The sequence below is a fragment of the Talpa occidentalis genome, unplaced genomic scaffold, assembly GCF_014898055.3.
Source record: "Talpa occidentalis isolate TD23 unplaced genomic scaffold, MPIMG_talOcc4v2.1, whole genome shotgun sequence".
Lineage (NCBI taxonomy): Eukaryota > Metazoa > Chordata > Mammalia > Eulipotyphla > Talpidae > Talpa > Talpa occidentalis.
This window is the reverse complement of record NW_026555331.1, coordinates 147,860,600-147,881,039: the sequence shown is the minus strand read 5'-3', so window position 1 is coordinate 147,881,039 and position 20,440 is coordinate 147,860,600. Positions and strand designations below refer to the sequence as shown.

General features: G+C 53.7%; 1 protein-coding gene and 2 gene segments (V, D, J or C); all 3 read right to left on the bottom strand.

Annotated features, from left to right (window-relative positions):
• Nucleotides 1–780: 780 nt before the first annotated feature.
• Nucleotides 781–1,329, bottom strand: LOC129145250 (T cell receptor beta variable 9-like). The segment is given in 2 exon segments: nucleotides 781–1,139; nucleotides 1,259–1,329. Coding segments are annotated over 2 exon segments (408 nt in total).
• Nucleotides 1,330–8,800: 7,471 nt separating this feature from the next.
• On the bottom strand, nucleotides 8,801–9,365 carry LOC119251096 (T cell receptor beta variable 6-2-like). The segment is given in 2 exon segments: nucleotides 8,801–9,207; nucleotides 9,314–9,365. Coding segments are annotated over 2 exon segments (456 nt in total).
• A 1,873-nt stretch (nucleotides 9,366–11,238) lies between these two features.
• On the bottom strand, nucleotides 11,239–18,848 carry LOC119251084 (M1-specific T cell receptor beta chain-like). Its single transcript, XM_037518583.1, has 4 exons — nucleotides 18,689–18,848; nucleotides 15,985–16,128; nucleotides 11,722–11,766; nucleotides 11,239–11,597 (listed from the first exon to the last, which is right to left on the bottom strand). The coding sequence occupies exons 1-4, from the start codon at nucleotides 18,846–18,848 to the stop codon at nucleotides 11,239–11,241; spliced, it is 708 nt and encodes a 235-aa protein (XP_037374480.1).
• Nucleotides 18,849–20,440: the final 1,592 nt, after the last annotated feature.

Sequence of the window (20,440 nt, the reverse complement as noted above, 5' to 3'; positions counted from 1 at the left end):
CCATGTGTGGAGGGGCAGCAGCAGCAGACACACCTCACGTGTCACTGCCCTCCTTGGGGAGTCAGTGGCTGCTCAGGGGACCTCCTGCCCAGGAGCTCAGGTGAGTGTGGGGTTCAGGGGAGGGGAGGAACCAAGGGAGAATGGAAAATATTCCCTTTTTATTGGGTGATCACATGTCATGGGGCTTTCCTCGTGCAGAGCAATTGTCACTAGTGAGTGATGAGTATAGCCGGGGTAACAGGTGCTCAGGGGCTCGGAAACCCTCCTTACAGGACTGGGTTCAGCCCAGTCTGTGGCCATGATCTTCATGTTCTGAATTAGGTTTGAGCCTCAGGCCCACAGATCATGTAGCTGGTCCTGAGGCCGTGACCTTGCATTTCTCATCTGGGGTTCTTAAGGGGGTGCTGGGTCCCTGGGGCATCAGCTTCTGTCCTGGGTCTGGGGGTGTCAGCAAACCTGGGCTACAAGGAGCCGTGCAGAGAGTCAGAGGAGCAGCCTGTTGAGGACACTGCTCACACATCTACAAATAAGCCAAATAACACTGATGGATTGATGGGGTGATGAGCAGTTAATTGCCTGATCTTCTTTGTGCAGCTAATCTAGGCCTGGAAGGGAAGCCAGATGAGGGGCGATTCTACTTGGGGAGGTGGTGGGAAGCACAGGTGTTCAAAGCAGACTTGAGTTTGGCGGTTTTTCTGTCATCACATATCACACACAGGAGCCCAGAGACACTGTCCTGCCCCCAGGGCTGAGACACCTGCCCCAGCCCCGCCCTCCCCCTCACTTCCTGAGCTGGGCTGGAAGGTTTTTGTGCTCTGGGCTGCTGCTCCTGCAGGGCTGTGCCAAGCTGCTGGCACAGAGATACAGGGCCGAATCCCCCACCTCCACGGAGCTCATGTTCAGCTGAGAGTGATGATCGCCTGTCGACTGCCCAACTTTGAATCGGTCAGGGAGACTTCCTTTGTCTCGCTCGTCCCCATTGTAATACTGAACCAGGAACTCGGGGCTGTGGCCCTGGGCCTGCCGGTACCAGTACACAGACTCGTGTCCAGTCTTATAGGAACATCTCAGGGTCACGTTCTGTCCTCTTGCTGTGACCAGATACTTGGGGTTCTGCGTGACTTCAGAGTCCACTGGGCCTGTGGGAGGAGACACACAGGAGCAGAACCAGGGGAATCGTCTGCTCAGCCATCACCAGGGCAGGCGGGTCCCCAGGCAGCTTAGCCTCTCCTGGGCTCCCCAGGGTGCCAGGACCCACCTGCTCCCAGGAGACAAAGGACCACACAGCAGAGGAGCCTGGAGCCCATGGCGGCCTCAGGCCTTGGCAAGTCCTGGCTCAGGGGGGTCTGAATTAGTCACCTCCTGGGCCTTAATTGGGTACTTGCTGCTGATGTCACTGCTGTGACATCACTGCCCTACTATTCAACTCCCTGCAGGACTCCCCTGGCCTGCTGCGCCTTTAACAGAGCCCAAGGCTGGTCACTCTCTGTCCATGCCCTGTCTGCACAGCCCGCACTTGGGTGGTTTGGGCTCTACCCCTCCCCATATGCCCACAAGCACTTGTTCTCCCCTGTCTGCCTCTCTTGACACTGTTACCATCATCATCATCTCTTTACCTTTCCTTCCCTTGCAGTTGAAGGGACAGAGGAGGCGAAGGCCACGTCCACTTCCCTGGACAGGAGAGTCTCTGTGACTGCACGTGTCCAGGGACCTCCCAGTGACTCAGCCCCCTCCCTGACAAGGCATGTGGGCAAGACTCCCCTTCAGCTGGGCCCTCCTGGGCACTGACCCTCCCTCCAGAGCACCTGCTCTTCTGTGGGCCCACAGCGCCTCCCAGTGGCCACAGGTCCTCAGGCCCATGGATTCCCCTGGTGTGTGGGAATCAGAGTGGACACTCCTCCAATGGCCCAGAGCCCAGATTCCATTCACTTCTCTCTCAGCCTGGCCACCTTAAGGCTGAGATTTAAGTCTACTCATATGTGTGCACTGAATGTAAGAACAATCCTCTAGATCAAGAAGGGGATGATTATTCCACCATTAGCACACGATGATGGAAACACCAGGCTCCATACACAGGCCATGAAAATGAGTATTTCCCAACACAGCTCCTCCTCTGAGACCTATGCATTTCCACTAGTAAGTACTGATTTTTAGAGCATTTATGAAAAGGATATACGTATTTTACATAAAATTTCTAATCTTATAATCTCTTAAACCTGTCGGTGATAATGAACACTCCCAGCCAGGACTGGAGTCCTTCATGTAAATTCCTTAATCTATAGACATCCTCTCTTCTCTCCCTTGTTACCCGCCACCAACTTTATCAGAAATCAACTCTCAGACGTTATATTTACTCAGGATACAGAAAATGCCACTTGTTAAATAGTGCATTTCCACACCAGGACAGAGGCTTGTACAAACTGATGCTTTTCTCTCTAGGGAATATTCTATAGAAACTCTGACACACTCTCTCTGCCTCGGGCTCCCTCACACTGACACACGGGAGCTCAGGCAGGGAGGCCAGGACCTGAGTGTGAAACCCCACGCAGAGTCCTTGCATCAGAGAATTGCTTGTGATCTGTGAATGAAGATGAGCAGGGGACAAAAGTCATAGTTTACTGTTTATTCCTGACTCTCTCAGAGTAAAATATCTGTCTCCCTCTGAGGCCCGGGCTCTCATGTCAGTAGACGAGCACGTTGTGAGAGTCCCCACTTAACCCACAGGTGGGACATAGTCAGGGGGACGGGACCTGGGCTGGGAGCCGCAGGCCAGAGCGCATGTGCACCCCGGGCACAGGAGGCCAGGCCTCGGGCTCCCTGACTCGCAGACGTGGGCGGGGAGTCTGAGGGGCTCAGGGCTGTGACTGTTGTCAGAGGAGTCAGGACAGCCGGGGATTGTCCTCCATCCTGTAGGTGTGTTTGGGAATTTCCCTTTCCTGGCTGGGGCAGGGCCTCCATAAGGGGCAGGTTCACCGGCTCCACCCACAGGCAGCTGGTCCTCAGCCTGGATCTCACTTTGATGAGTCAACAGATCAGGGAGGACATGAGCTCCTGTCCACGGGGGCATTTCTCTTGTGAGGAGTCCAAAGGAGGCCAGAACCTTCCCATTGTCTGTAAGAGCTGGTCCAGGAACCTGTCTGAGACGAGATAATGTCCTCCCGACTCCACTGGCCTCACTCTGACCTGGGGTCCTGCAGTCCAGGCTCTTCCAGCCTCACAGAAGCTCAGGAAGGAGACAGAGCCCCTGCTTTGGAGGGAGTCTGAATCCACAGTCGGGAGAGAAAATCCTTAGTCAGGACCTGGACATCTAGATCTGAGCCAGCGCAGTTGGGGGCAGGTCACATGTGATAAAGCAACTTTACCTCATTAAGCATAATGGGGGGATGAAAGTGGTGAAGGCCGAGTCAAGTTGGAAAGACTGCGCGAGCAGGTGTCGGCCCTCAAACAATCCACGCTGGGCTCTCAGGTGATGTGCACAGGTAGGAGCAAAACTGCATCTGCCAGACACCATTTCCTTTACATTCTGGGCTAGAGCTTGTCAAGGAGGAACTTGTGTAAACTTCGTGTTGTAGAGAGTCTCAGCAACTGCCCTTGCAACATTAAAAGTGCATAAAGGTGAAAAATAATCAGATAAGCTGTAAAGTTTCAACTCAGCATCACGGTCACCTGCTCCATCCAGGGACTCAGCCACTTTGGGCACAGGCACCCATGAGACCTTAGAACAAGGGACTGACCTCCACAGGGCAGGGAGGGAGAGCGCCTGGGGAGCAGGTGTGGGGCTGCGCTCCCCGGAGCAGGAGTGAGTCTCTTCAGGAAGGAAGGGTCCATGTCCAGATGTGGAAACAGACCCAGTCTCTGAGATAAGAAGGGGTGACAGGTGACACCAGGGGCATGGGGCTAAAGGCCAGGTGAGCTGTGAAAGATAGCACAGGGGCTGGTAGCACAGGGGCATGTGCACCCAGAGGCAGCAGAGGTGTGACTACCTCACCTGGGTTCACACCGACTGCAGGGACCCCACTACAGCAGGGTTCCTTGAGCTCAGAGTTGCAAAGGGCTCTGCTGAATCCCGGGGTTCAACGACCCCGCCTTCTTGTGCAGAGAGGAGGTGAGCCTGCAGCGCTGTGCATAGCTGGTGGCACAGAAGTACACAGAAGTCTGGGAGCGGGTGGCAGGCTCCAGCGTGAGCATGTAGTCAGCTGTGTCTGGTCTGGAGTCCTGGTACCCACTATGGATGTCTCCTTCCAGTTTACTATTGGAGCCGAGGGAGTAATAGATCAGCCTGAGCCCAAGTCCCGGGTCCTGGCAATACCAGTACATGTTGTCATAGCCCATCTCTTGGACACCACTCAGGTTGCACCTCTGTCCTGACCTCTGGATATGAAATCTGGGGTCCTGAGAGACTCCAGCCTTCATCACACCTGTGCACAAGGAGACGAAATTGATGGAGCTGCAGACAAAATGGAGAGGCTGAGCACTGAGGCCTTGACCGTGTCTCCCAGGACAGGGGCCCCGCCAGGACTCACCTGCCTGCAGGAGACCCCAGACTCCCCAGCACAGGAGGAGACCCTGATGGCAGGGACAGGAGACTGAGGGTGCTGGGGCTGTGGGTGCTGCTGAGAGGGGAGCGGGGCTGTGAGGGAGTGTTGTGAGATGTCACAGCCCTCCTGGCCCAGGGCCAACCTGTGACAGGGCCACGCCCCTCCCCGGGCTCCAATGACAAGTGTCCAGTGAGCAGCTCCGAGTGGAGAGTGTGTTACTCTAAGTGAACTAGTCTTATACTTTGCTCTGTCTGCTTGTAAATCAGTGTGAAACTTTATATTATTTCTTCCTGTGATATTATTTTTCACCACACACTCGTCTCTTCATCTAATTATTTCTATAGTTCTGAAACTTTAAAGAATATATGTAGCACCTTGATGTGCGCGATGGCTGGAGGGTCCAAATCATCCAAGAGTTTTTCTGCATCTTAGTGACGAGTCCCACTTCTCTCCTTCCATCCACAGCGGCGCCGCTGCCGTCTGGATCATCAACATTTCAGACTCACTTTGCTGTTTCATCTAAGTCATTGTACTGGACACTGGCCGGGGCTGCTGCAGAGTGTCCTGCCCCTGAACCCTGACCCCATGTGGAGGGGCAGCAGCAGCGGACACACCACCCATGTCACTACCCTCCTTGGGGAGTCAGTGGCTACTCAGGGGACCTCCTGTCCAGGAGCTCAGGTGAGTGTGGGATTCAGAGAAGGAGCAGAATCCAGGGAGACTGGAAAATATTCTCTTTTTATTGGGTGATCACAAGTCACGGGGCTCTCCTTGTGCTCATGATTGTCACTAATGAGTGATGAGTATAACCGGGGTAACAGGTGCTCAGGGGCACGGAAACCCCTCCTTAGAAAACTGGAGTCAGCCTATGTCTATGGCCGTGACCTTCATGTTCAAATCAGGTTTGAGCCTCAGACTCACAGAATATGCAGCCGGGCCTAAGGCCATGACCTTGTGATTCTCATATGGGGTCCCTGAGTGGGTGCCGAGTCCATGGGGCGTCAGCTCCTGTCCTGGGTCTGGGAGAGTCAGCATACCTAGGCTAAAAGGAGCCGTGTAGCCAGAGTCAGAGGGGCAGCCTGTTGAGGACTCTGCTCACACATTTACAAATAAGCCAAATAACACTGATGGATTGATGGGTGATGAGCAGTAAATTACTTAATCTTCCCTGCATGGCTACTCTGGGCCTGGAAGGGGAAGACAGAAGAGGGGTGATTCTACCTGGGAGCATGGGAGCACAGGTGTTCAAAGCAGACTTGAGTTTGGTTCCTCCCTGCAGCATCTCTGAAATCAAACCAGGGAAGGACATTTCCCACAGATAATGAGAAAGTAAAATAATACTTCCGTTGGCTGTTTGCCTGTCATCACATATCACACACAGGAGCCCAGAGACACTGTCCGACCCCCCAGGGCTGAGCCTCCTGCCCCAGCCCCGCCCTCCCCCTCACTTCCTGAGCTGGGCAGGAGGGTTTTTGTGCTCTGGGCTGCTGCTCCTGCAGGGCTGTGCAAGCTGCTGGCGCAGAGATACAGGGCCGTGTCCCCCAGCTCCACGGAGCTCATGTTCAGCTCAGAGCGATGATCGTCTTCCAACTGCCCAAATTTGAATCGATGAGGGAAACTTTCTTTTTCTAGCTCTTTCCCACCATAATACCGAACCAGGAAAGCTGGACCCTGGCCCAGGGCCTGCTTGTACCAGTACACATTCGTGTGTCCTTGCTCATAGGAACATGTCAGGGTCACGTTCTGTCCTCTTGCTGTGACCAGATACTTGGGGTTCTGTGTGACTTCAGAGTCCACTGGGCCTGTGGGAGGAGACACACAGGAGCTGAGGCAGAGCCAAGGGAAGTGTCTGCTCAGCCATCACCAGGGCAGGCTGGTCACCAGACAGCTGAGTTTCTGCCCAGCTCCCCAGGGTGCCAGGACCCACCTGCTCCCAGGAGACAAAGGGCCACACAGCAGAGGAGCCTGGAACCCATGGCAGCCTCAGGCCCTGGCAATTCCTGGCTAAGGGGGTTCTGAGTTAGTCACCTCCCGGGACCTGATTGGGCACTTGCCGCTGATGTCACTGCTGTGACGTCACTGCCCTGCTGTTCCTCTCCCAGCCTTACTCCCCAGGCCTGTTGTACCTTAACAGGACCCAAGGCTGGTCACTCTCTGTCCATTCCTGTCTGCACAGCCCGCACATGGGTGGCTGTGGGCTCAGCCCTCCCCCTACGCCCACAAACACTTGTTCTCCCCTGTCTGCCTCTCTTGACACTGGTTACCATCATCATCATCTCTTTACCTTTCCTTCCTTTGCAGTTGAAGGGACAGAGGAGGGGAAGGCCACGTCCACTTCCCTGGACAGGGGAGTCTCTGTGACTGCACGTGTCCAGGGACCTCCAGATGCCTCAGCCCCCTCCTTGACAAGGCATGTGGCCAAGACTCCCCTTCAGCTGGGCCCTCCTGGGCACTGACCCCGCCTCCAGAGCACCTGCACATCTGCGGGCCCACAGCACCTCCCAGTGGCCACAGGTCCTCAGGCCCATGGATACCCCTGGTGTGTGGGAATCAGAGTGGACACTCCTCCACCAGCCCAGTGCCCAGACTCCATTTACTTCTCTCTCAGCCTGGCTGCCTTAAGGCTGAGATTTCAGTCCACTCATATGTGTGCACTGATTGTAACAACAATCTTTTGATCAAGAAGGGGATGATTATTCCACCATTAGCACACGATGATGGAAAACACCAGGCACCATATTATTTCTTCCTGTGATATTATTTTTCACCACACACTCGTCTCTTCATCTAATTATTTCTATAGTTTTGAAACTTTAAAGAATATATGTAGCACCTTGATGTGTGCGATGGCTGGAGGGTCCAAATCATCCAAGAGTTTTTCTGCATCTTAGTGACGAGTCCCACTTCTCTCCTTCCATCCACAGCAGCGCCGCTGCCGTCTGGATCATCAACATTTCAGACTCACTTTGCTGTTTCTTCTAAGTCACTGTACGGGACACTGGCCGGGGCTGCTGCAGAGTGTCCTGCCCCTGAACCCTGACCCCATATGAAGGGTCAGCAGCAGCGGACACATCACCCATGTCACTGCCCTTCTTGGGGAGTCAGTGGCTACTCAGGGGACCTCCTGTCCAGGAGCTCAGGTGAGTGTGGGATTCAGAGTTGGGGCAGAATCCAGGGAGATTGGAAAATGTTCTCTTTTTTTTGGGTGATCACAAGTCACGGGGCTCTTCTTGTGCTCATGATTATCACTAGTGAGTGATGAGTATAACCGGGGTAACAGGTGCTCAGGGGCACGGAACCCCCTCCTTAGAATACCGGGTCAGCCCATGTCTGTGGCCATGACCTTCATGTTCAAATCAGGTTAGAGCCTCAGGTCCACATCATGCAGCCGCTCCTGAGGCCATGACCTTTTGTTTCTCATCTGGGTCCTTGAGAGGGTGCTGGGTCCCTGGGGCGTCAGCTCCTGTCCTCGGTCTGTGGGAGTCAGCAAACCCAGGCTACAAGGAGCCGTGTAGACAGAGTGAGAGGAGCAGCCTGTTGAGGACACTGCTCACGCATCTACAAATAAGCCAGATAACACTGATGGATTGATGGGGTGATGAGCAGTAAAATGCTTGATTTCCCTGTGCAGCTAATCTGGGCCTGGAAGGGGAAGCCAGATGAGGGGTGATTCTACCTTGGGGGTGGTGGAAAGCACAGGTGTACAAAGCTGACTGAGTGGTTCCTCCCTGCAGCAGCTCTGAAATTGAAGGAGGGAAGGACACTTCCACACAGATAATAAGAGAGTAAAATAATACTTCTGTTGGCGGTTTTCCTTCATCACATATCACACAATGAGCCCCAGAGACACTGTCCTGCCCCCCAGGACTGAGGTTCCTGCCCCAGCCTGCCCTCCCCAACACATCCTGAGTTGTGCTGGAGGTTTTTATACCTGGGCTGCTGCTCTTGCAGGGCTGTGCCAAGCTGCTGGCACAGAGATACAGGCCGAGTCCCCCAGTTCCATGAGGGTCATGTTCAGATCAAAGCGATGATGGTCTTTCAAATGCCCAACTATGAATCGTTGAGGGAGACTTCCTTTATCTTTCTCTGTCCCACCAAAATACTGAACCAGGAACTCAAAATTATACACATAAACACACACACACACACACACACACCACAGACAGAGAGACACAGATAGACAGATAGACAGACAGACAGAGAGACAGGCAACCAGCCCTCACGTATGGACATTCTTTCTTCTTTACTTTCAGACCAAGCCATTAGTCACAGGACTCCAGGGCTCCCTGTGCTGACAGTGTACAAGAGCTCTGATGAGTCCCAGGGTGCAGGGCCCCCGCCTTCTTGTGCAGAGGGGAGGTGAGCCTGCAGCGCTGTGCATAGCTGGTGGCACAGAAGTACACAGCTGTCTGGGAGGTGTTGGCAGACTTCAGCTCAAGAAGGAAGTTGTTCTTTTCTCTGGAGGCGTCATACCCCTCGTGGATGTCTCCCTTGTATACGGTACCAGAAACATGTGAGTAGTGGATCAGCTTAAGCCCGAGTCCCGGGTCCTGGCGATACCAGAACATGTAGTCGTGGTTCATATCCTGGTCACAACTCAGGTTCCTGCTCTGTTCTGTCCTCAGGATCTGGAATCTGGGGCTCTGAAAGACCCCAGCCTTCACCACACCTGTGCACAAGGAGACGAAGCTGATGGAGCCACAGACCCAACAGAAAGGCTGAGCACTGAGGCCTTGACCTTGTCCCCCAGGACAGGTGCCCTGTCCAGGACTCACCTGCCTGCAGGAGACCCCAGACCCCCCAGCACAGGAGGGGGACGCTCATGGCAGGGACAGGAGACTGCGGGTGCTGGGGCTGTGGGTGCTGGTGAGAGGGGAGCGGGGCCGTAAGGGAGTGTTGTGAGATGTCACAGCCCTCCTGGCCCAGGGCCAACCTGTGACAGGGCCACGCCCATCCCCTGGGGTCAGTGGGTGCTCAGAGCTCACAGGCCCTCCTGCCCAGGACCACAGGTGGGTAAAGATCTGGGAGCAGGGGTGACTCCAAGGTGAGTGGAAAATGTTCTTTTGTTATTTGGAACATTGCATGTCACAGGGGCGTCTCTTCACGCAGAACGACTGTCACTAGCTGGGTGATGAGTACAGCCGGGTGTCAGGTGCTCTGGGGCACGGAATCCCCTCCTTAGAGGACCTGGGTCAGCTCAGATCTGCGGCCTTACCTCCATGTTCTGAATCAGGGTTGAGCCTCGGCCCCACACCATGCAGCCGGTGCTGAGGCCGTGACCTTGTGTTTCTGAGGTCCTGCGGGTGTGCCGGGTCCCCGGGGCTCCAGCTCCCGTGCTGGGTGTGAGATGTCAGCGTCCCAGGGGCCAAGAGAAGGACACAGACCCTGAGCCCAGAATCACAGGAGGAGCCTGATGTTGGAGACTCAAGTCCAGGCCCTGGCCTGCGGCCTGGAAAACCAGTGGGTCCCGGTCGGTGCCCAGGACTCTGCCCTGGATGGGGGACACGCAGCAGGGGACTGGAGGCAGCAAGGCCAGAGCAGGAGGGGGCTCCCCTCTGCGCCCAGTGTCCTGGGGAGCTCATCTCCGCCACCCATGTCACTAGAGCCACCTCGTCAGAAAGGACAGAGAGAAACTTGTGATCTTGAAGGCAAGAATGTCCCTTCATTAACTGCATCACAGCCGAGAGTTATGAACACGGGATTAGAGCCCACGGCCCCGGAAGCCCCCGCCCCGTGCGTGCGAAGGGCTGTTGCATTTGGTCAAGTTATTTCACTTTGGACTAATTCCCTCATCTCTGGAACGAGAACAGTGACTGCATTCGCCTCTAACAGTTTTCTCTCAGAAATAATTAAAGTTTTTTTTTTTTTTAAATGAAGGGAAAACAGCAACTTGACAGCAAACCCCACCTGTGCTTTGTTTTTGCGACCCTCTTCCCCTGGGGTTGTTTCCTTCGGTGTTTGACCGTCCATGAAGCCCGCAGGCTTCTGTAGAGAGTCAAATGTGAAGGTGCATATGGGATTTTCAAACTGAACCTTAAAATCTCAGTCAGGAACCATTTTCATATTACAGAGCGTGATTCAATAACACCCTGTGCAAGAGGGGACTGAACACACTTGTGGGAAAAAGCAGGTCTGAATAATGATGATTCGGGTCCGTTTCCCCTGAGAACTGAATCATGAAGAGGAGACGGCGCGTCCTTGCGGGGAGTCCCCCCCACTTCCATGCAGCTGGGGGGGCACATCTGGGGGCTCCCTGGCCTTGAAGCCCCCATGCTGATGCCCTGACTGAGGCCCGGGGTGGGGGACGCAGAGCAGGAAACATTTATTTCACAAGGACGGATGACAGGATGTTCTCTGCCTTGAAGTTACATGGCCCTTGAGGTTTTCTGGGTGGGTGTTGTGATGATCAGAAAAAAGCTTCATCTTCCCTGTGGGGCTAATCTGGGCCTGGAAGGGGAAGCCAGATGAGGGGCGATTCTACCTGGGAGGGCGGTGGGAAGCACAGGTGTTCAAAGCAGACTTGAGTTTGGTTCCTCCCTGCAGCAGTTCTGAAATGAAGGACACTTCCCCACAGATAATAAGGTAGTAAAATAATACTTCTGTTGGCTGTTTTCCTGCCATCACATATCACACACAGGAGCCCAGAGACACTGTCCTACCCCCCAGGGCTGAGCCTCCTGCCCCAGCCCCGCCCTCCCCCTCACTTCCTGAGCTGGGCCTGAGGGTTTTTGTGCTCTGGGCTGCTGCTCCTGCAGGGCTGTGGCAAGCTGCTGGCGCAGAGATACAGGGCCGTGTCCCCCGGCTCCAAGAGGCTCATGTTCAGCTGAGAGCGATGATCGTTTTTCGACTGCACAACTTTGAATCGGTCAGGGAGACTTCCTTTGTCTCGCTCGTTCCCATTGTAATACTGAACCAAGAACTTGGGACCATGGCCCTGGGCCTCCCGGTACCAGTACATAGACAGGTGTCCATTCTCATAGGAACATTTCAATGTCACGTTCTGTCCGCTCGCTGTGACCAGATACTTGGGGTTCTGCGTGACTTCAGAGTCCACTGGGCCTGTGGGAGGAGACACACAGGAGCTGAGGAAGACCCAGGGGAAGACTCTGCTCAGCCATCACCAGGGCAGGCTGGTCACCAGGCAGCTGAGCCCCTCCAGGGCTCCCAGGGTGCCAGGACCTACCTGCTGCCAGGAGACAAAGGGCCACACAGCAGAGGATCCTGGAGCCTATGGTGGGTCAGGCCTTGGCAGCTCCTGGCTTGGGGGGGAGGGTCTGAGTTAGTCACCTAGTGGGCCCTGATTGGATACTTGCCGATGATGTCACTGCTGTGATGTCACTGTCCTGTTGTTCCTCTCCCTGCAGGACTCCCCTGGCATGTTGCACATTTAACAGGACCCAAGGCTGGTCACTCTCTGTCCATGCCCTGTCTGCACAGCCCACACGTGGTTGGTTGTGGGCTCAGCCCTCCCCATATGCCCACAAGCACTTGTTCTCCCCTGTCTGCCTCTCTTGACACTGTTACCATCATCATTGTTCTTTACCACTCCTTCCCTTGCAGTTGAAGGGACAGAGGAGGGGAAGGCCACGTCCACTTCCCTGGGCAGGAGAGTCTCTGTGACTGCAAGTGTCCCGGGACCTCCCAGTGCCTCAGCCCCCTCCCTGACAAGGCACTTGGCCAAGACTCCCCTTCAGCTGGGCCCTCCTGGGCACTGACCCCTCCTCCAGAGCACCTGCACATCTGTGGGCCCACAGCGCCTCCCAGTGGCCACAGGTGCTCAGGCCCATGGATTCCCCTGGTGTGTGGGAATCAGAGTGGACACTCCTCCACCTGCCCAGTGCCCAGACTCCATTCACTTCTCTCTCAGCCTGGCCGCTTTGGTTGAGATTTAAGTCCACCCGTATGTGTGCACTGATTGTAAGAACAATGATTTGATCAAGAAGGGGATGATTATTCCACCATTAGCACACGATGATGGAAAACACCAGGCGCCGAACAAAGGCCATGAAATTGAGTATTTCCCAACACAGCTCCTCCTGGCCCCGGGACCTAAGGATCCACTAGTAAGTACTGACTTTTAGAGCATTTATAAAAAGGATTTATGTATTTTACACAAAATTTCTAATCTTTTAAACTCTTAAAACTTGTCAGTGATAATGAACACTCCCAGCCAGGACTGAAGTCCTTCATCTAAATTCCTTGATCTATAGACATCCTCTCTTGTCTCCCTTGTTACCCCGCCACCAACTTTACCAGAAATCTCAACTCTCAGAATTGCATTTATAGACGTTGTATTTACTCAGGATACAGAAAGTGCCACTTGTTAAATTGTGCATTTCCACACCAGGGACAGAGGCTTGTACAAACTGATGTCCCCATTGTGGATGTCTCCTTCCAGTTTACTTTTGGAGCCGAGGGAGTAATAAATCAGCCTGAGCCCGAGTCCCGGGTCCTGGCAATACCAGGACATGTTGTTATAGCCCATGTCTTGGACACAACTCAGTTTGCACCTCTGTCCTGTCCTCAGGATCTGGAATCTGGGGTCCTGAGAGACCCCATCCTTCACCACACCTGTGCACAAGGAGATGAAGCTGATGGAGCCGCAGACACAACGGAGAGGCTGAGCGCTGAGGCCTTGACTGTGTCCCCCAGGACAGGGTCCCCGCCCAGGTCTCACCTGCCTGCAGGAGACCCCAGACCCCCAGCACAGGAGAGGGACGCTCATAGGAGGGACAGGAGACTGAGGGTGCTGGGGCTGTGGGTGCTACTGGGAGAGAAGCGGGGCTGTGAGGGATTGTTGTGAGATGTCACAGCCCTCCTGGCCCAGGGCCAAACTGTGACAGGGCCACGCCCCTCCCCGGGCTCCAATGACAAGTGTCCAGGGCAGCTCCGAGTGGAGAGTGTGTTACTCTAAGTGAACTAGTCTTATACTTTGCTCTGTCTGCTTGTAAATCAGTGTGAAACTTTATATTATTTCTTCCTGTGATATTATTTTTCATGACACACTGGTCTCGTCATCTAATTATTTCTATAGTTTTCAAACTTTAAAAATGTTTGTAGCACCTTGATGTGCGCGATGGCTGGAGGGTCCAAATCATCCAAGAGTTTTTCTGCATCTTAGTGACCAGTCCTACTTCTCTCCTCCATCCACAGCAGCACCGCTGCTGTCTGGATCATCAGCATTTCAGACTCACTTTGCTGTTTCTTCTAAGTCATTGTATGGACTCTGCCGGGGACGCTGCAGAGTGTCCTGCACGCGTGGGGAGGGGCAGCAGCAGCAGACACACCTCACGTGTCACTGCCCTCCTTGGGGAGTCAGTGGCTGCTCAGGGGACCTCTTGCCCAGGAGCTGCTGCACCTCCCCTGCAGTGACCCTTAGGGCTAATGGCTTTCGCCACGGTCCCTAGGTCCGGCTGGGCAAGGAACCAGCACCCAGGGGAGAACAGCAAAACTCCCTGAAGCAGGGGGAGAACAGCAAACCCCCGAAGACATAGATAAGACGGAAGCTTGTTGAAAGATAATGACCCCAAGGAGCCACTACAGGAATGCTGACCACACGGAACCTTATCTCACCTTCTCAAGGCCCACAAACTTTATTCTAATACAACAGTCTCTCTAAAATCTTTTCTCTTTGTAAAATCTTTTCTCTTTCTCTGTCTAAAAAGGTCATTGGTTGCTGATTAAAAAGAACATACGAAATCTAATAACTAGGCTAATCCAAATGAAACGTTACTAAACACTGTGTATTAATAGAACTGTTAGCTTAATAATTTCTCTGTTGTATGCTTAGCCTTGTTAGCATTAATCTTAATGATAAAAAAATTACATTGTGAAAAGTAAAACTCACCCGTGCTAATTAATAGTAATTTAGTGGTAGTGAGTAGTTTAAATAAAAAGTAATCACATAAAACAAAAGAAAAAAATGAATAGCCTAACTACTTAGGATTGCGCCTGAGTCCAGATGTAGATCACTGCCCTGTCAATGATAAGCTAAACCTATAAGCAAGCTGATTTCTTCACTGATGTTCGCCATTCCTATGCTTTCAGAAAACATATATATACTGGTCACCAACTCAAAGAAAATGACACTCAGATTTTCACTCTCTTGAAGTGTGTCTGTTTGTCATTTCTTTCGCTGACTCCCTGACCACCCTGCACGCTTCTCTCAACCCTGAGACGGCCTCATCGTTCACTGCTGTGCTGGTCCGCGGCAGGAACACAGGTGAGTGTGGGGTTCAGGGGAGGGGCACAATCCAGGGCGAATGGAAAATGTTCTCTTTTCTTTGGATGATCACATTTCACTGGGCTCTCCTTGTGCAGAATGATTGTCACTAGTGAGTGATGAGTATAACCGGGGTAACAGGTGCTCAGGGTCACGGAACGCCCTCCTTACAAGCCGAAGTGAGCCCAGATCTGTGGCCTTGACCTTCATGTTCTGAATCAGGTTTGAGCCTCAGGCCCTGAGTTTCAGATGTGCCTTCCCCTCAACTGTCCCTTCAACTGCAAGGGAAGGAAAGGTAAAGAGATGACCTTGCATTTCTCATCTGGGTTTCCAAAGTGGTGCCAGGTCCCTGGGGCATCAGCTCCTGTCCTGGGTCTGGGAGAGTCAACAAACCCGGGGTACAAGGAGCCGTGCAGCCAGAGTCAGAGGAGCAGCCTGTTGCGGACACTGCTCACACATCCACAAATAAGCCAAATAATACTGATGGATGATGTGGTGATGAGCAGTAAAATCCAGGCCTCTGCACGACTAATCTCTGCACGACTAATCTAGGCCTGGAAGGGGAAGCCAGATGAGGGGTGATTCTACCTGACTGAGGCCCGGGGTGGGGGACGCATAGCAGGAAACATTTATTTCACAAGGAAGGATCACAGGATGTTCTTTGCCTTGAAGTTACATGGCCCTTGAGGTTTTCTGGGTGGGTGTTGTGATGATCAGAAAAAAGCTTCATCTTCCCAGTGTGGCTAATCTGGGCTGGAAAGGGAAGCCAGATGAGGGGGATTCTACCTGGGGGGGGCGGTGGGAAGCACAGGTGTTCAAAGCAGACTTGAGTTTGGTTCCTCCCCGCAGCATCTCTGAAATCAAACCAGGGAAGGACATTTCCCACAGATAATAAGGTAGTAAAATAATACTTCTGTTGGTGGTTTTCCACCTCATCTCATATCACACACAGGAGCCCAGAGACACTGTCCGACCCCCAGGGCTGAGCCTCCTGCCCCAGCCCCGCCTCCCCCTCACTTCCTGAGCTGGGCTGGAGGGTTTTTGTGCTCTGGGCTGCTGCTCTTGTAGGCTGTGCCAAGCTGCTGGCGCAGAGATACAGGGCCGTGTCCCCAGCTCCACGGAGCTCATGTTCAGCTCAGAGCGATAATCGTTTTTCGACTGCACAACTTTGAATCGGTCGGGGAGATTTTCTTTTTCTTGCTCTTTCTCATCATAATACCGAACCAGGAACGCTGGACCCTGGCCGGGCCTGCTTGTACCAGTACACATACTGGTGTTCTTTCTCATAGGAACATGTGAGGTTCGCGTTCTGTCCGCTCACTGTGACCAGATACTTGGGGTTCTGCGTGACTTCAGAGTCCACTGGGCCTGTGAGAGGAGACACACAGGAGCTGAGGCAGAGCCAGGGATGTGTCTGCTCAGCCATTACCAGGGCAGGCTGGTCACCAGGCAGCTGAGCCTGTTCCTGGGCTCTCCAGGCTGTCAGGACCCTCCTGCTCCCAGGAGACAAAAGGCCACACAGCAGGAGGAGCCTGGAGCCCATGGCGGCCTCAAGCCCTGGCAGCTCGTGGCTCAGGGGGTCTGAGTTAGTCACCTCCCGAGGACTGATGGGCACTTGCTGCTGATGTCACTGCTCTGTGATGTCACTGCCCTGCAGTTCCTCTCCCAAAGGACTCCCCAGGCCTGTTGCACCTTATAACAGGACGCAAGGCTAGTCACTCTCTGTCATGCCCTGTCTGCACAGCCCGCACATGGGTGAGTGTGGGCTCAGCCCTCCCCCTAGGCCCACAAGTACTTGTTCTCCCCTGTCTGCCTCTCTTGACACTGTTACCATCATCATCATCTCTTTCCCACTCCTTCCCTTGCAGTTGAAGGGACAGAGGAGGCGAAGACCACGTCCCCTCCCTGGACAGGGGAGTCTCTGTGACTGCACGTGTCCAGGGACCTCCCAATGACTCAGCCCCTCCTGACAAGGCATGTGGCCAAGACTCCCATTCAGATGGGCCCTCCTGGGCACTGAACCAGACTCCAGAGCACCTGCTCATCTGTGGGCCCACAGCGCCTCCAGTGGCCACAGGTCTCAGGCCCATGGATTCCCCTGGTGTGTGGGAATCAGAGTGGACACTCCTCCACCTGCCCAGTGCCGGGCTCTCCATTTACTGTTCTTCCAGTCTGGCTGCCTTAAGCTGAGTTTTAATTCCACTCATATATGTCAACTGATTGTAGAACAATGATTTGATGAAGGAGGGGATGATTTTTCCACCATTAGCACACGATGATGGAAAACACCAGGCTCCATACACAGGCCCCGAATGTGAAATATTTCCAAACACAGCTCCTCCTGGCCCCGGGACCTAAGGATCCACTAGTAAGTATTGATTTTTAGAGCATTTATAAAAAGGATATACGTCATTTTACATAAAATTTCTAATCTTTTAATCTCTTAAAACTTGTCAGTGGATAATGAACACTTCCAGCCAAGCTGACGTCCTTCGTCTAAACTCCTTAATCTATAGACATCCTCTCTTCATCTCCCTTGTTACCCCGCGCACCAAACTTTACCAGAAATCTCAACTCTCAGAATGGCACTTATAGACACTGTATTTACTCAGGATACAGAAAGTGCCACTTGTTAAATTGTGCATTTCCACACCAGGGACAGAGGCTTGTACCAACTGATGCTGCCCCACCAAGGGAATATCTATAAGAACTCGGACACACTCTCTCTGCCCCGGGCCTCACTCACCTCACACAACGGGAGCTCAGGCTGGGAGGCCAGGACCTGAGTGTGAAAACCCACGCAGAGTCCTGCATCAGAGAATTGCTCGTGGTCATTGATCAAAGAGCAGGGGGGCAAAAGTCATAGTTTACTGTTTATTCCTGACTCTGTTAGCGTAAAATCTCTCTCCATCTGAGCCCGGCCTCTCATGTCAGTAGGCGAGCACATTGCGTGGGTACTGACTTAACCCGCAGGCAGAAACATGGTCAGGGGGACCGGCCTGGGCTGGGAGCCGCGGGCCAGAGCGCATGTGGACCCGGGCACAGCAGGCTGGACCTCGGCCTCCCTGGACTCGCAATGTGGGCGGAGAGTCTCAGAAGCGCTCAGTGGTGACTGTGATAAGAGGACGCAGGACAGTCGCGGGATTGTCCTCCATCCTGTAGGTGTGTTTGGGTTTTCCCTTTCCTGGCTGGGGCAGGGCCTCTATAAGGGGCAGGGTCACCGGCTCCCCAACAGGCAGCTGGTCCTCAGCCTGAATCTCACTTTGATGAACTCAACAGATCACGGAGGTCATGAGCTCCTGTCCACGGGGGCATTTCTCTTGTGAGGCAGTCCAAGGGGGCCAGAGCCTTCCGTCGTCTGTAAGAACTGGTCCAGGAGCCTGTCTGAGACGAGATAATGTCCTCCCGACTCCACTGGCCTCACTCTGACCTGGGGTCCTGTAGTCCAGGCTCTTTCAGCATCACAGAAGCACAGGAAGGAGACAGAGCCCCTGCTTTGGAGGGAGTCTGATCCACAGTCGGGAGAGAAAATCCTTAGTCAGGACCTGGACATCTAGATCTGAGCCAGCGCAGTTGGGCGGTCGGTCACCTGGGACAGGTGTATAGGGAATAAACCAACTTCACCTCAATAAGCATAATGGGGGGATGAAAGTGGTGAAGGCCGAGTCAAGTTGGAAAGACTGCGCGAGCAGGTGTCGGCCCTCAAACAATCCACGCTGGGCTCTCAGGTGATGTGCACAGGTAGGAGCGAAACTGCATCTGCCAGACACCATTTCCTTTACATTCTGGGCTAGAGCTTGTCAAGGAGGAACTTGTGTAAACTTCGTGTTGTAGAGAGTCTCAGCAACTGCCCTTGCAACATTAAAAGTGCATAAAGGTGAAAAATAATCAGATAAGCTGTAAACTTTCAACTCAGCATCACGGTCACCTGCTCCATCCAGGGACTCAGCCACTTTGGGCACAGGCACCCATGAGATCTTAGAAGAAGGGGCTGAGCTCCACAGGGCAGGGAGGGAGAGCATGTGGAGCAAAGGTGGGGCTGCGCTGCCCAGAGCTAATTTGAGTCTCTTCAGGAAGGAAGGGTCCATGTCCAGGCAGGGAAACAGACTCAGTCTCTGAGATCAGAAGGGGTGACAGGTGAGACCAGGGGGCTGGGGCAGACAGGCCAGGTGAGCTGTGCAAGATAAATCATAGCACAGGGGCATGTGACACAGAGGCAGCAGAGGTGTGACTCACTCGCCCGGGCTCATACCGACTGCCGGCACCCCACTACTGTTGGGTCTCCTGAGCTCAGAGTTGCAAAGGGCACTTCTGAGTTCCAGGGGTCAAGGTCCCGCCTTCTTGTGTAGAGAGGAGGTGAGCCTGCAGCGCTGTGCATAGCTGGTGGCACAGAAGTACACAGATGTCTGGGAGCGGGTGGCAGGCTCTAGTGTGAGCATGTAGTCAGCTGTGTCTGGTCTGGAGACCTGGTACCCACTATGGATGTCTCCTTCCAGTTTACTTTTGGAGCCGAGGGAGTAATAAATCAGCATGAGCCCGAGTCCCGGGTCCTGGCGATACCAGTACATGTTGTCATAGTCCTTATCCTGGACACAACTCAGGTTGCACCTCTGTCCTGCCCTCAGGATCTGAATCTGGGGTCCTGAGAGACCCCAGCCTTCACCACACCTGTGCACAAGGAGATGAAGCTGATGGAGCTGCAAAGACGACAGAGAGGCTGAGCACTGAGGCCTTGACCATGTACCCTAGGACAGGGGCCCCGCCCAGGACTCACCTGCCTGGCAGCAGACCCCAGACCCCCAGCACAGGAGGGGGACACTGATGGCAGGGACAGGAGTCTGAGGATGCTGGGGCTTTGGGTGCTGGTTAGAGTGAACCCGGGCTGTGAGGGAGTGTTGTGAGATGTCACAGCCCTCCTGGCCCAGGGCCAACCTGTGACAGGGCCACGCCCCTCCCGGGCTCCAATGACAAGTGTCCAGGGCAGCTCCGAGTGGAGAGTGTGTTACTCTAAGTGAACTAGTCTTATACTTTGCTCTGTCTGCTTGTAAATCAGTGTGAAACTTTATATTATTTCTTCCTGTGATATTATTTTTCACCACACACATCTCTTCATCTAATTATTTCTATAGTTTTGAAACTTTAAAGAATATATGTAGCACCTTGATGTGCGCGATGGCTGGAGGGTCCAAATCATCCAAGAGTTTTTCTGCATCTTAGTGACCAGTCCTACTTCTCTCCTTCCATCCACGGCGCCGCTGCCGTCTGGATCATCAACATTTCAGACTCACTTTGCTGTTTCCTCTAAGTCACTGTATGGACTCTGGCCGGGGCCACTGGAGAGTGTCCTTCCCCCGAGCAATGCCCCGAGTTGAGACAAAGCAGACACACCTCACTTGTCGCTGCCCTCCTTGGGGAGTCAGTGGCTGCTCAGGGGACCTCCTGCCCAGGAGCACAGGTGAGTGTGGGGTTTCAGGGAGGGGCCCATCCAGGGAGACTGGAAAATGTTCTCTTCTTATCGGGTGTTCATATGTCACGGGGCTCTCCTTGTGCAGAACGATTGTCACTAGTGAGTGATGAGTATAGCCGGGTCACGGGTGCTCAGGGGCACGGAACCCCATCCTTAGAGGGCTGGAGTCAGCCCAGGTCTGTGGCCCTAACCTTCATGTTCTGAATCAGGTTT

Bases quoted from the DNA above. Each gene is read 5' to 3' on its own strand.
- LOC119251084 (XM_037518583.1), bottom strand. From the start codon at position 18,848: ATGGACCCTTCCTTCCTGAAGAGACTCAAATTAGCTCTGGGCAGCGCA. The intron at 16,129-18,688 runs GTGACCGTGATG...CTCCTCTCACAG, and splicing joins TGAGTCCCTGGATGGAGCAG to GCCCAGTGGACTCTGAAGTC. The intron at 11,767-15,984 runs GTTCGGTATTAT...GACCCACCATAG, and splicing joins GCCAGGGTCCAGCGTTCCTG to GCTCCAGGATCCTCTGCTGT.